At 47.0% G+C, this 15759-nt stretch overlaps 1 protein-coding gene across 6 annotated transcripts; it reads right to left on the minus strand.

Moving 5' to 3' along the window:
- Positions 1-297: 297 nt before the first annotated feature.
- Positions 298-15759, minus strand: TARS2 (threonyl-tRNA synthetase 2, mitochondrial). 6 transcript variants are annotated; one of them, XM_059137498.1, is made up of 19 exons: positions 15612-15754; positions 15110-15306; positions 14681-14804; positions 13014-13138; positions 11734-11851; positions 11556-11620; positions 11216-11294; positions 9954-10100; positions 9719-9817; positions 9224-9441; positions 8348-8510; positions 7989-8126; positions 7739-7816; positions 5537-5637; positions 5224-5325; positions 4977-5049; positions 4260-4374; positions 2494-2648; positions 583-718 (listed from the first exon to the last, which is right to left on the minus strand). In XM_059137498.1, exons 1-18 carry the CDS (start codon positions 15684-15686, stop codon positions 2503-2505), a joined length of 2163 nt encoding a protein of 720 aa, XP_058993481.1. In that variant the 5' UTR covers positions 15687-15754; the 3' UTR covers positions 583-718; positions 2494-2502. The 6 variants fall into 6 exon arrangements, 4 of the variants coding, with proteins under 4 accessions (XP_058993482.1, XP_058993480.1, XP_058993481.1 ...); XM_059137499.1 differs by lacking the exon at positions 2494-2648 and having other exon boundaries at positions 298-718; positions 15621-15759; XM_059137497.1 differs by lacking the exon at positions 2494-2648 and having other exon boundaries at positions 298-718; positions 15612-15753.

Genomic DNA, 15759 nt, shown 5'->3' on the forward strand with positions numbered 1-15759 from the left:
TCAGTGGGGAGCCTGCTTCTCCCTCTGACCTTCCTGTCTGCTTGTGCTCTCTCTCTCTCTCAAATAAATAAACAGAATCTTAAAAAAAAGAGAGAGATTATTTCATGCCTCGGTTCCCTGTCTTCATGCTGCCTACTATGGAGCAGTACAGCCTGCTGAATTGGGGTTGGGGAAATAGAGAACTAAAGAGTCCAGGGTGGGGGACAGGACAGCTACCCCAGGAGCTCCCCTACCAGTGAGAGGCCAGGGCTGCCCCCTTTCTGTTTCCCCAGTGCCCTGGGACAAATGAGACGGAGACAGAATCCAATTCCCTTTTATTCCCCTCTCAGGAGTTAGAGATGAAGATGAAGACACATACCCAAGAGCTTCAAGTTTATTCTTTATACTTTCTTGCTCCTCACATCCAAACAGCTGAGCTTCCCCCAGATCAAATATCTTTCCAGGAGAGCAAACTTGTGCCTCCACATGAATTCTGATCGGTCTGGGGGCCTCCAGACTCTGGCAGTTAGGTCAAGGTCTCCCCACGTGAAGGGAAGCCGGCAGCTCCTGCCATATCTGTACACAAAAGCTCAGAACACTGCCTCAGCATCTGCGACCCTGGTGTTCTGGAGCTCCAGCAGCCGCTGCACAGCCTCAGTCAAGTCCCACTCCCCGAGTCGGCGGTTATCTCGAGTCCGAATGTTCACTGCTCTCTCACTCTGCTCTTTCTGGCCAACCACTGCAGGAAGAGAGGAGGTTTGCGACTGTCAGGGCACACTTACCCACATGGGATAGGCAAAAATTCAAGAGACCCCAATCTTTAAAAAGGGTGAGAGCACAGCCCAGATATAGTTCAGGAAAAGGGTATATTTAGCTGTCTCTTGCTCTCCAGTTCCCCTGATCATCCTGACGAGATAAGGAAATGTTCCAGACATGCCCTCCATGCCTTATCACTTCCAGTCAGGAGCCTAGGGGTCGGAGATAGTAGGGTCAGCCAGAGAGAGACAAACAGAGCAAGCAGCAGACCCAGAGAGAAACTGTGTGTGTATGCCCCCCCACATTAAAGAGAGGGAAGGGTGACAGGCAAGACTCACAGGCAAGCCCAGGGGGTCATGGGGCAACTTGCTCTAAGTGCCACTGGGCGAGTAGGTGTATAAAACAAGAAAGCTGAGGGGTGCCTGGGTGGCTCAGTGGGTTAAAGCCTCTGCCTTCGGCTCAGGTCATGATCCCAGGGTTCTGGGATCAAGCCCCGCATAGGGCTGTCTGCTCAGCAGGGAACCTGCTTCCCTTCCTCTCTCTCTGCCTGCCTTTCTGCCTACTTGTGATCACTGTCCTTCAAATAAATAAATAAAATCTAAAAAAACCAAAAACAAACAAACAAACAAAAAGCCAAGAAAGCTGAGTGATCTGATAAGAGGAGTTTCTGCTCCTTGTCTTCAAGACAGAGCTCCGAGTGGAGAAATGAAAGAAGGAACAAGGTGGCCTGACTCTTCTCCTTAAGTTCTTTATCATCATCCCTTAGGGCTGACTCCATCTGGGTCTAGAATAAACAAAGCTAACTAATTAACACCTTATTAGTCCTTCCTGTCCCTTTCTCTCTAATGCTCCTTTGGTTAATTAACCTAACAGACACCAACAGCTTGGAGGAGGGTCAGAAGAAAACCGTTTTCCTGAAACCATAAAATTCCTAGAAGAAAACATAGGTGATAATATCTTGGACATTGGCTTTAGCAATGTTATTCTGGATGTCTTCCCAGGTAGGGGAAACAAAAGCAAAAATAAATTACTGGGACCACATCAAACTAAAAAGCTCTTGCACAGCAAAGGAACTGTCAATACACTGGAAAGGCATCCTACTGAATGGAAGAAGATATTCACAAACACTATATCTGGTAAGGGGTTAATATACAGAACATATAAAGAACTCATACAATTCAACACCAAAAAACAAAACAAAACAAAAAACCAAAAAACTGGGGCGCCTGGGTGGCTCAGTGGGTTAAGCCTCTGCCTTCGGCTCAGGTCATGATCTCGGGGTCCTGGGATCGAGCCCCGCATCGAGCTTTCCGCTCACTGGGGAGTCTGCTTCCTCCTCTCTCTCTCCGTGTGCTTCTCTTCCTACGTGTGATCTCTGTCTGTCAAATAAATAAAATCTTAAAAAAAAAAAACAAAACACCAAAAAACCACCAAACGGTCATACTTGAAACTAGGTAAAAGGCCTAAATAGACATTTTCCCAAAGATGACATAGAGATGGCCACCAGGCACATAAAAAGATGCTTAACAACACTAATCATCAGGGAAATGCAAAACAAAACCACAATGAGATATCATCTCATACCAGTCAGAATGGCTAGTATCAAGGAGACAAGAAATAACAAGTTTTGGCAGGGGCGGGGAGGAAAAGGGACTTTTGTTCACTGTTGGTGGGAATGCAAGCTGGTGCAGCCACTGTAGAAAACAGGATGGAGGTTCCTCAAAAAATTAAAAAAAAAAAAAAAGAAATACCGGGTACCTGTGTGGCTCAGTGGGTTGGGCCTCTGCCTTTGGCTCGGGTCATGATCTCGGGATCCTGGGATCCAGTCCCACATTGGGCTCTCTGGTCAACAGGGAGCCTGCTTTCTTCTCTCTCTCTCTGCCTGCCTCTCTGCCTATTTGTGATCGATCTCTCTGTCAAATAAATAAAATCTTTAAAATAAATAAATAAATAAAAATAGAAAAAGAAATACCATAAGATATCTAGTATTGGTACTGCATGGTATTTACCACCTCCCCAACTCCTGGCTAAAAGAAAACACTAATTCAAAAAAATGTATGTACCCCTACGTTTACTGTAGCATTATTAGCAATAGCCAATATATGGAAGCAACAAAAGTGTCCATTAACAGATACATGGATAAAGATGTGGGGGGGGTAAACACAAATACATATACACACAACAGAATATTACTCAGCCAAAAAAAAAAAAAAAAAGGAGGGGTGAGATTGTGTGACAAAATAGATGGACCCAAAGGATACTATGCTAAGTGAAGTTAGTCAGAGAAAGACAAAAACCATATGATTTCACATTTTTTTTTTTTAAAGTAAGCTTTATACCCAACTTGGGGCTTGAGCTCACAACCCTGAGATCAAGAGTCACATGTTCTACTAAATGAGCCAGCCAGGTGCCCCATATGTCATTATCACTATGTCATTATTGTAGTAACATTGTATGGTGACAAATGGTAGCTACATTTATTGTGATAAGCACTGAGTAATATACAGAAGTGTCCAATCACTATGCTGTACACCTGAAATTAATGTAACATTGTGTCAACTATTAATATAATATTGTGTCAAATATATGTCAATTAAAAATTTTTTCATTTAATTTAAAAAATAAAGAAATTGGGTGGGAGGTTGGGGTACCAGGTGGTGGGTATTATGGAGGGCACGGACTGCATGGAGCACTGGGTGTGGTGAAAAAATAATGAATACTGTTATGCTGAAAATAAATAAATTTAATTAAAAAAATAAAGAAATTAATGTTAGAGTTACTATGCATATAATTAGAAATAAATGGTAAAACATACAAAAATTATAAGGATAAAATTGAGTCCAAAAAGAAATAGTGTATTTGCATCAAAATACAGTGAGCCTTGGGCAACATCCCCAGAGCCAATGTGGTTCAAACTGTCCCACTCAGTCTCAAGGGGAACTTTAGTGGAGATGTCTGAAAATATGGGCCCATCGGGTAAAATTCAAACACTGGCTGGCTACACACAAAACCAGACCTAGTCTTGAAGGTACTCACTTTCCACCATACATTGTAATAATCTAAATCTCACCAAATGTTTTCTCAAGTGTCTATGATTTTGTACTTTTTTTGTTCTGTTGAGAATATTATATTGTACTAGGTGTTGGTCTGCCTTCAGCTCAGGTCAGATTCCAGGGTCCTGGGATCGAGCCCTGAGGCAGGGTCCCTGCTCAGTGGAGAGCCTGTTTCTCCTCTCCTTCTGCCTGCTGCTCTGCCCACTTGTGCTCTCTATCTCGCTGTCAAATAAATAAATAAAATATTTTTTAAAAGAAGAAAAAGGAAATTATTCTGAGGGTGAGAACTGATTGTCAGGGGGTAAAAGGAACCCAGGGCCCAAATGGCTCAGGTATCCTGAATCCAGCTCAGGTAATGAATGAACCCTAAGTAACCCAAATAAGCAAATAAGCAAATTTAAAAGGAAAGAATAGCATGGGAGGCTGGCAGAGAGTGCAGGGCTCTGAGGGTCTGTGCTGCTGGTCACTCACCGAACTGAAAATTGTAGTGGGCAAGCTGAGCCCGGCGGACTCTCCGGCTGAGGGTCAGTCCTGAGTCAGCATCCAGGTCACAGACCAGACCTGCAGCCTGCAGCCTCTGCTGTACCTGGGGCAGAGGGACAGAGGTTTGATGCCAGGGACTGAAGGCTGAGAAGCTAGTCTGATACCAATCTTCCCCATGCCCCAGATCTGTTCCTCCATCCCCTGCCTCAAGGGTCTCTGATTCTTGCGGACAACCCCTCTTTGTTCATCTTTGCACTGAGGCCGGTCCCCATCTCCCCCGTAGTTTCTGTCTCCTTCCCACTGGAGCCAAGCCTACCACCAATTCCCCAACTCTGCCTGCTCTAGCCACAGCACTACCCAACTAGCTACTTGACTTTGGTACTATCCACATCTTTACTTCTCTCTAGAAAGGAAATATGAAACCAACACTTCTCCAGGTCCCTTTTGTGCCAAGTGCTCTACTGTCAGCGTTTAACATTTGTTAATTTGTTAAATTTCCAGGCATCCCCAGAGGCAAGGAATTAAGTCTCATTTCTCAGATGTGGTTCCAGCATAAAGGCAGGCAGCCATTTGAGCCCAGTCCAGTGGCTCCAAATACTATTTCCCTTCCACTCTACTATGTGACACCTTCCTACCCACTGATCAGCTCTGGACTCCAGGTAGTCCTGCTTCAGCCCCTGTGCACCCTGCCCAGCTTCTCCTCACCTCCCTGGCATATTCCTCTTGCTCGGTTCCCACAGGGATGACCAGCACCTGGAATGGGGACAGCCACAATGGCCTGGTGGAGAGAGGAGAGGAAGGCAAACTATTTACTCTGGCTCTGACTGCAACTGTGGCTGCGGAGAGTTGATCTGAGAGGAAAACAGAAGAGGCGATCTGAGGAGACCAGGACCTGGAGCATGCACCATCTGCTCTGAGGACCAGAACAGAAATCAGGGGCCAGAGTTCTCACCATTTTCCTCCACAGCTTTCCGCCAGCACTCCCAATATCCTTTCCACAGAACCTAGCACTGCTCGGTGAATGAGGACTGGACGCTCCAGGACTCCCGCCTGCCTTGGAGGGAAAGAGGAGGATAGATGGAACAGAGGAAGAGTCAATAAGATGTGCACCCAAGAGCACCATCCAGTTTCCAAGAAATATTTAGCTCCAGCAAAGGTGTAGAGGATTCGGGTTTCATTTTTAGGGACAAAGACAGAAGGGGAAGTTGCTCTCCACCTATTCTGCTGGTAGCCAAGGGAAAAGGGGACCAGGCGAGGCTCTGTACCCCTTGTACTGGAGGTCAAATCTCAGGGGCAGCTGGAAGTCAAGCTGGATTGTCCCGCACTGATGGGGCCGACCCAGGGCATCGTGGAGGCGCACATCAATCTGGAGGAGACAGATGGGAGGATGTAAGGGCAACCAGAAGCAGGAGCTTCTACTGAATGTGCCCCCTACCTTCTACCGACCCACATGGCAGGCTGTTTTGAGATGTGTCATTGCTATAACACACTCTACTTCACTCACTAGGCACTCCAGCAGTGGTTCCTTCTACTCAGTAAAGGTATGACTTTAAGGGACATCAACATTGACACAAATGACCCACCCACACCCTGGGCTCTGAATTCCCTGACTTCATCATCTTCAAGATCTTTATGAGCACTCATGCACAGATACAGCCTTCATCTTGCCACTGCCCCGAACTGTGCGCCTCCAGACCACCACATCACACACCCCGCTCCTCTGATGACCGTCCTTGGTCTTCTGGCTCCGACAATTATTCCTACGAATTGCTTGTAAGTTCCTAGGTTCCTTCCCATTCACAACCCATTCCCTAGCCACCTTTCCTTCTTTCCCCATGCAGCTGGGATCACTCTTCCTGGTTCCCTTCTACCACTGTTCTCCTGTCCCATGCCCAAGGCAAACCCCAGCCTGGTGGCACTCTGGCCTCCCACCATCTTGGCCCTACAACAGAAACCCCCCGAGCTGCCTCGCATGCCCCATACCACACCTAGCATGCATTACCCCATGCATAAATGGGAACTGATGCCACCATGCTAGTCCCTGTTTGAACTTTAACTGGGGCCTTGCTACTGTCAGCAGTCCTTTGCTGCCCTAGTCAGTTTTGTGTCCTATTCCCAAGGATTCTCTTTCTCCTCTTCCTATCTTCACTGCCTCACTGGAAACTCTCCTCTGCCCAACTCCCATCTCAGCAAATGATCCTGTCTCCCATCTCACGGGGAAATCAGATAATGATAACATGAGATGGAAAGATGTCTCAACTTCCTGTCACCACATCTACAGACTTCCTTGCATGTGCCCCCAACTTCTCTTCCTGCCTCCAATATGATGCCAAAGGTGGTCTCTCAATCCTACCCCCTCAAACCTCCCTAAGAAATTCCCTCTACTGAAACCCTTCTACAACTTCAATTTCTCCCTGACCCTAACAGGCTCTCCTTCATCAGAGCATTTAAACATTCTCAAATTTCTCCCTTTATCACCAAAATCTCTTTTGATTACCCATGCCCCTTTGGCTACTCTCCTTCACTTTTTTTTTTTTTTAATAGGTTTTATTTATCCATTTGAGAGAAAGAGAGTGAGAGAGAGCATGAGAAGGGAGTAGGTCAGAGGGAGAAGCAGACTCCCCACGGAGCTGGGAGCCCAATGCAGGACTTGATCCCAGGACCCCGGGATCATGACCTGAGCTGAAGGCAGTCGCTCAACCAATTAAGCCACCGACGTGCCCTCTCCTTTACTTTTTTAAGAGCCAAAATTCTCAAAAGAGTTATGTTCATTCATTCAGCTCAGACTCCAACTCCAGCCTCCACTTTACCAAAAATGATCCTTCAATATCTTTTTTCTTTTTTAAAGATTTTATTTATTTGACAGAGAGAGTAAGAGAGCACAAGCAGGGTGATGTGCAAAGGGAGAGGGAGAAGCAGGCTCCCTGCTTGGCAGGGAGCCCGAAGTGGGGCTCAATCCCAGGACTCTGAGATCATGACCTGAGCTGGGGCAGACTCTTAATCGACTTAGCCACACAGGCACCCTGGTCCTTCAATATCTAACAACCTTTTCACCAAATCCAGCAGACACTTTCCGGTCCTTTTTTCCCCCTAACTTCTACTTCTTCCAACTTGGTCTTCAAGTTTGAACCCTGACCTCAGCCTCTGCCTGCACTGTTCTCACCTAGAATTCCTCTGTACTTGGCGAACAGTGAACTTTCAGGTTAGAAAGAGAATCCTGCAGAGACCTTTCCTGACCTTCCTGAGTGACCTGCTCCCTTGGTACCTACACAGGGCAGATTCAGAGGCCCCCAAATGCCTATTTACCTCCCATCCCTTTCACAAGACCACAAGCTTCATGGGGGCAGGAGACGTACTGCTCTTCTTTACATCCTACACAAGTTTAAAAATATTCCTGTCTATTAAATACCTAATAAAGCAAAATAATAAATGAATGAATAAAACTCTTAGCAGGGTCCCCAACCTACCTTAGGCCCATAGAATGCCCCATCTCCAGGGTTGAGGTCCCAGGGTTCTCCAAATTCTTCCAAGGCCCTCTGAAGGACCTTTATGAGGGAATGAGACAAGAGAGGACTGTGTCATCTTATACTTTACGAGCAAAGGATCTCTCCAGTCCCCAACAAATGACCCACTTAGCATATGCCTCTAAGGAGGACCCTGATTCCCATCTCCCCTCCCCCACCAGAGAGTGGTTTATCTGCCTCTTCACCTACATACCTGCTCAGCCTGGTCCCAAAGGCAAGGCTCTCCCAGGAAGCCAGACGGCCGGGTGGATAGTGCCAGGCGGAAAGAGAAGCCAAGGACAGCATAGACAGAACGGAGGAAATCAAGACAGCCTCGGATCTCTGCTTCAAGCTGGGGGCAGAAAATTGAGTGGGTGAGCTATATGCTACCTAGAGCTCTGGAGTGATGGGAGTTTGGGGGGAAACACAAGGCAAACACGTAGGACAGTTAGGGGTATCATGTAACTGAGTTGTAGCATATGAAGAGAGAGACTGGCAGTCGGGAGTGTTGGCAGTTCATGTGGAGAGTGGAAAGTGGTTCGGAAATGCTCGGGCGAGTTAGGCAAGGGCCACCTGATCTGGTGCACAGAAGATGTGAGCATCGTCCTGCTGGAAGCACCGCAGCCGGGTCAGTCCCCCTAGACTGCCGGAGGCCTCGGCCCGGTGGAGGGCCCCGAAGTCGGCCAGTCGCAGAGGCAGCTCTCGCCAGGATCTGGGCCGATGAGCGAACATCAGGCTGAGGATGGGGTGTGGAAGGGTCAGGGCCATAGGGAAAACCTGCAGACTGCTCCTCTACCCAATATGCTTATTTTCTCTGTGCCATCAGCTAGCACCCTCTCCAGCCTTAGTATGCCCTCCTGCTGAGCCCTGTTCATCCCACTCAGCACAATTTGAGCCCTGCATGGCTGAAAGTACATTCTTTTTTTTTTTTTTTTTTTTTTTTTTTTTTTTTTTTTTAAAGATTTTATTTATTTATTTGACAGAGAGAAATCACAAGTAGGCAGAGAGGCAGGCAGAGAGAGAGAGAGGAGGAAGCAGGCTCCCTGCTGAGCAGAGAGCCCGATGCGGGACCCCATCCCAGGACCCTGAGATCATGACCTGAGCCGAAGGCAGCGGCCCAACCACTGAGCCACCCAGGCGCCCCCTGAAAGTACATTCTTTAGGAATAGCAGCAGTGGACTCATTTACTACACCCCTACTCTGTGACAGGGACTGAGGCGAAAGAGGAACTCTGGACAGCAACCCAAACCCTTGATGTTACACAAGGAGACTAAGGCTTAGAGAGGTATGGTTTCCCCAAATTCACCTCCCTTAGCCGGAGGGTAGATTCAAGACTCAAATCAGGTGTCCCAGTGCTCTGCAAAAGGCGCTTTCTGTTACTTCATATTGGGCAACCTGGCTGCCACCCCCAGTCCTGGGAGGACCCAGGCCTCCTGGCTCCTCACTCACCAGTGTGCAGGGCAGTTCATGGGCTTGAGGGCAAGTGTGTCTGTGGGACGGCTAGCAGAGTGGTCACTCAGGGAGCTTGCAAGCCTGTCAGAGCCTTGGGGCTGCAGGGCAAACATGTCTTCCTGGTAATGTTCCCAGTGTCCTGAAAGCTCCCAGAGTTTCGTAGAAAACAGCATGGGAGTTTTCACTTCTGAGAAGCCACGGCGGATATATTCGGCCTGGAGAGAAGAGTATAGATGTGGAAGGTCAGAGTGACTGGGGGAGAGGTGGATGGCTGGCAGGTATGTGAGTCTCCTGAGATCTCAAGCCATGCTGCTCTCAGCCACAATCTGTTAAGTACCATGTTCTCTCTCCACACTCCCACCCTAGGACCTTGTTAAAGGACACCAGCACTTTACAATGTTTACGTTTAATCCTCCTCTTTTAACACTTGGCATCTTCTGGGCCTTGATTTCCTCCCTGGTCTTCCTTCCTCTCAATTTGGGTCCCCCATACCTTGATAAAAGCCACCAGTGCGTTATACACCCTTGTCCCTCGAGGCAGGAAGAAGCAGCTCCCAGGACTCAGTTCATGGAAGAAGAAGAGCTCCTGTGCCTGTGCAGGAATGGCAGTGTCACTCATGGGACAAAGTGGGGACGAGGGAGCTGCTCAATCTCTTGGATTTGTAATCTGCTCCCAACTTCACCATCAGGTTCCTTCACACCCACTCCTCTCCTCCCAATTTCTGTACCTTCCCAATGCGCCGGTGGTCCCGTAACTCTGCTTCTTCCTTCCATTCTTCCCAGGCCCTCAGCTCCTTTGCTGTGGGGAAGGAGATCCCTGACACCCGCTGCAGTGTCTCTGGGGCACCTGAAGACCTCCACAGGGATGAGGAGTTCTATGGGAGGACAAGGGAGTCAGAGAGAAGATGGGTTGACTGTAGATACCTAAGCTCTCCTTGGATGATGCTTATCTGATACTGAGCTTAAGCACCGCAAGTGTCCCTTCTTAGTGCTCATTGTTCCCCGCGCCCCCACCAGCATACCACTATCCTCCCAGACCTCCTGTCATGTTTATAGCCTCAGAGACACTCAGACTCCAAATCCCTACTTGTGTCCTGCTCAGGCCTAACTTTAACCTGCCACTTCTTTTTCTTCCCATTCTCCCACAGGCACCACTGTACTTAGGACCACCCCCTCCTCTCCCAGTAACTGCTCACCAGAGTAACCTTAAGCTCTGGTCAGATGTCAGTCTATCCATCCACTTATCAGCCTCCCACACTATGTTCTACTCCTGGCCACATGAAATTCAAATGCCTCTGCTTGCTCTTTTCTTGAGCCATTTAACAAGAAATAGCCTATGTTTTATAAGCACTTTTAGCTTTTCCTCAAATACTTTCTCCCATGTTAGCTGACTTTGTCTCTGTGATGTGGATTTACTGACAGGATATAAATTTACAACAATCTTATTTCATAGGTGGGGAAGACAGGTAAGGAGAGTTACCCAAGGCCACATACTTCATTGGTGGCAGAGCTAGGACTGAGCACAAATGGCTAGGTTTTCAGTCCAGCGCTTTTGGCTCTATATACCTGCCTCTCCCCTTGCTTCCTGCTCCTGATTCCAACTAATAAATAAAGCACCTGGCCCAGGGACAGTATTGTCATAAAAGGCATGGCTTTCACTGATAGTATTCTACCTGTACCCTTCATATGATGTTCTATACACCCTCTCTCCACAGAAGCCTTCCTCATGTGACTCTGTCCAACCTGTTCACACACTCCCTCTCCATCTCCCTACCACTGAAGTCCAACTACAGAATGTGAATTGGCTTTGGGACCCGGGAAGGATGTTTGCAAAAGGTAAGGGATTTGTAGGAACTAAAAATCTTTCTCCTTCTGGATTCTCCGCTCAGCTATTAGAGGAGAGAAGGGGCTGGGAGAGATCATCTTCCCATTCCCCTGCTCATCCCAGTGAACACAGGGATCTCAGCCTAACCTTGCCCTCAAAACTGACCGTTAGCAGCTTCAGTCCTCCAATCTGTCCAGTATGCCGAAGGTGGGGGCCCCGGCAAAGATCAACCAGCATGCCACACCTGGGAGAAAGAAAAGGCCAATTAGTAGTTTCCAAATTCTTGAGCTTCTAGTGTTTTCCCTCTCATGGACTTCAGCAGACAAATAAAAAAAGTGAAGAACTGTACTACGAAGAGCAGGAGCAATGGGAGATAAAATTATTTCCTGTTCCTATTCCTTTTCTAGAGCAACAGATTACCTTCTACCTTCTTTCCCTCATCCCAATTCTGGCCTTCTTTGATGCATCCCACCTCTCCCTTTCCGCTCATTTTGACAACTCTCACCCGTATACTGTTGCCATTGGACCTGTCACTTTCTCCTCAATCAGGCGAAGCTTAAAGGGGTTATCCTGGAAGGAGAATGAGGGTAAGTCTTTATTCCTACATAGATGTCCTGGAAGAGAGCTACTCTTTCCCTCATGTTTCTGGGTCTTTCTCCTAAATGTGTGCACCTCCACCCCACCTTGAACAGCTGGCGAAGCTGATCCTGAGACACCTCTAGCCTCCGGAAAGGTTGAGCGGCAGCTGTGAGTTCCTGGCAAATCCGCTCCAAAGCAGGCAGCTCTGAGCCCCGGACTGTCCTGGAAAGATGAGAATTGGGTGGCTTGCATCTGCTGAGAAGCATCACCTGGGTGCCAGAACTGTTGGCTAGGGGGTGAAATCCTGCTCTCTAGAGAATCTAGAATTATTGGCAAAGGCAGACAGGTATAAATTTTCCTGCAGGAGGAAAAGCTCTATGTATGAAATTAAAAGCTGGATGTAGGCAACATGGATGGACAAAATTAGAGCAACAGTAATGAAGGAAGAAGTAAAAGTTAATTCCTAAAGACTAGAGAAGTTTCAAGCAGAATTAGACAGAAAAGGAAACGCACAGACTAGTGGAGAAAATGGCACCAATATCACCAATGTCACAGTTGAGGCCTGGAGAGGCTCCTCCCCAAACTTTCTCCTCCAAATTGAACATGCTTGATACCCCAGAAACGGGACAGAAACCACCCCAGTGAAAGGGTACACACTCAGTTATAAAATGAATTACATTTGAGGAGCTAACGTATACCATGGTGAATATAGTTGATAATTCCACATTGTATATATATTGAAATTTGTAAGAGCAAATCTTAAGCATTCATACACACACACACACACACACACACACACAAAGTGAGGAACTGAGGTAACGAATATGTTAATGAATTCAATTGTGGGAATCCTTTCACAGTGTATATAAACATCAAATTACCAGGCTGTACACTTTTTTAGTTTTAAAAGTTTATTTATTATGTCATTTCTACACCCAACATGGGGCTTGAACTCACAACCCTGAGATGAAGAGTAGCATACTCTTCTGACTGAGCCAGCCAGTACCTCTTACACTGTACAATTTAGTGTGTTTGCTGCCGAAGCAAGCACTATACACTTTAAATACGTTACTTTGGGGGCGCCTGGGTAGCTCAGTGGGTTAAAGCCTCTGCCTTCGGCTCAGGTCATGATCCCAGGGTCCTGGGACTGAGCCCCATGTCAGGATCTCTGCTTGGCAGGGAACCTGCTTCCTCCTCTCTCTCTCTCTCTTCCTGCCTCTCTGACTACTTGTGATCTGTCTGTCAAATAAATTTAAAAATCTTAAAAAAAAAATACATTACTTTGTCAATTACACTCCAAAAAGTCAAAAAATGAAATAAAATACGGTAAAATATCTAAAAAAGAAAGCACCCCAGAATCGTTCTCTTTCTTTGCACTACTTACCGCTCCTTTCCCAGGAAGAAATCATGGTAGAAGCCATATTCTGTACTTGGACCTCGGCAGAGGACAGCACCAAGGAGTTGTTCAGCTGCTGCCCCCAGGACATGGGTGCTGGAGTGCCAGAACACCTGGGTTCACAAGAAAGGAGTTCATAATCATCTCCTTTAACCCCTCACTCTCTGATCCTCTCCTCAGAGAAGCTGGTGTGAAACCAGTAAGGCTCTTCCAGAAAAAACTACCACAAAATGGGGAACCTGACCTTGGAGGTGAACACTAAATAGTAAAAGAAAAAAAAAAAACTGAATAGAAAACAAAAGGCTAGTATAAGCAATGCACGGATGACAGTAGCCCCCTGCCCCACTCCTCAGTGCTTCCCAGTCCTAGAGCATAGAAGCAGGAGCCCAGGCTTCTTTTGTTGCTCTTACAACATCCTCTTTTAGGGCTTCAGATTAAGATGGTAGTTCCTAAGGGCTCTGTTTGGTCTTTTAGTTCTATTTTTTTACCATTCCAGAAATCTAATGTGATGCAACCCCTCCTCCAGGATTTGATCACCTTTTATACATAGGTGACAAAATTCCATTTTTCTGGATCCTAACAGATGAGCTCTATTTTACCTAAGCTGACATGAAGACGACAAAGTGGGAAGGAGGCCAGTTGTGTGCTCAGTTGTGCAAGTCAAGTTAGAATTAAAAAATGTAGGGGCACCTGGGTGGCTTAGCCAGTTAAGCATCTGCTTTCAGCTCAGGTCATAATCCCGGGGTCTTGGGACTGAGCCCCAGCTCCGGTTCCTGGCTTGGTGGGGAACATGCTTCTCCCTCTCTCCCCTGCTCATGCTCTCTCTCAATCTCTCTCTCTCTCTCAAATAAGTAAATAAATAAATCATCTTCAAAAAAAAGAATTAAAAAATACATGCTACAGATAACTTGTAACGTATGTCTGTAGAGTTGCAAGGACTAAACTGGCAAATTACCTTTCTATTTTCAGCTTATGATCTCTCCTTTTTACTAGTACAAATGATGTCTACTTAAAAGACTTGGTTTCCTAAGTTTCTGGCTTAGCCAGGTCCAGTTAAGACAAGCAGAGTGTGTTATGTCTCTGTCCCAGCTGCAAATGGAGAAACCGAGGCAAAATACTAGAAATATGCCCACTTAAATATCCCTTAGTTTAGGGACACCTGGGTGTTACAGTTGGTTAAGCATCTGATTCTTGGTGCAGGTTGTAATCTCAGGGTCCTGAGATGGAGCCCTGTGTTGGGTTCTGTGCTCTGAACGGAGACTGCTGGGTTTCTCTCTCTTTTCCCATCTCTCCCCACCCCCCCTTCCCCCTCTCTAAAATAAATAAATCTTAAAAAAAAAAAATACACACACACATAGAGTGGTGCCTGGGTGCCTCAGTTGGTTGACCTTCAGCTCAGGTCATGATCCTGGGGCCCTGGGATCGAGCCCCACGTCTAGCTCTCTGGGAGCTCAGCAGGGAGTCTGCTTCTCCCTCTGTCCCTCCCCTTGCTCCTTCTCTATCTTTCATTCATTCTGTCCCTCAAATAAACAAAAATTTTAAATTAAGGAAAAAAGTATATAAAGATATATATAGATAGCTAGAGCTCTCTCTCTACATATATGTATATCCCTTAGCTGAATTGCCATGGTGTTCCCAAAAAGGAAGAGACTTACTGCCTTGCCCTCTGCAGAACTGAATGTTAGAAACCTGAGATCAGAATCTGTCTCCAAGGGCCGCTCCAGATCATAAAGTTCTCCATTCACTTGAGCAGCCACTGCAGTATCTGCCAGTGTTGAACTTGGCCAGAGGAGAGGTGATGATGAAGAAAAAGACATGGTTACAATCCACAGGGGAAGAGAGGGACTTATCTCTCAACAACTCCAAACATGAAAATGGGGAAAGGTGTCACCAGAGCAATAAACGATGGATAATAAACGAAGGGTAGACACTATGAAACTAATGCAAATAAAAAGGAATCCTCAGGAAAAGGCAATCTTGATAGGGACGGAATAGAAGCAAGCAGAATTTTCATTTCCTGCTCAAGTCCTTCGAAGTACAGAGGAAGAAGGATAACCCTGGCAGGTATAAAATGAGCCTGGTACCTGATCTGCTGGGCTAGTTGGTAAGGCGTTGTGTTCCATGCCACAGCATCCACTTTTTGGCCTCCAGGGAGTGATATCTTAATAGTCCGCTGCTCCTTCTGTGCCATGCTTGCTAACCTCTTTACCTGAGCAGTCCATAGCTCCTCAAAAAGGCCAAGCCGCTCTGTCAACCAGTGTGGAGGGGTCGGCACAGCTGCCTGGAAGGAAAGAGGTTAGGAGGTAACATGGGTCCCATCATTCCTTTCTGGGACTGGGGCTGCTGGGAGATGAGAATATTGAAGTGATCTTGGTTCCTAATCCCTAGTCTGTAAGAGGACTACGACATACAGGGGTGGGAGTCCTATGCTCGCCAGTCTGTCGACCCTAGGAGAAATGGCTGCAACTAAGAGCTTAGGGTAGCCGGGTCCAGCGACTCAAGGCAGGGGTAAGGGATGTCAGGCTGGGTTTAGAGTCTACACCCACAGCAGGGCTGGGTGCGACGCGGTTCATAACTTTTAGGTACCTCACGCACCGTGTGCAGCACGCAAGTTTGCAAGCCTGGGAGCCGGAGCCGCCGCCACCTCTGATAAAACCCCATGTTCCTTCAGACCCGTGCCTACATGCTTAAACAAATTGCAGTCGTTTCTCCGTCACCGGATTCCTCCTCATTG

The sequence above is a fragment of the Mustela lutreola genome, chromosome 10 (assembly GCF_030435805.1).
Source record: "Mustela lutreola isolate mMusLut2 chromosome 10, mMusLut2.pri, whole genome shotgun sequence".
Classification (NCBI taxonomy): domain Eukaryota; kingdom Metazoa; phylum Chordata; class Mammalia; order Carnivora; family Mustelidae; genus Mustela; species Mustela lutreola.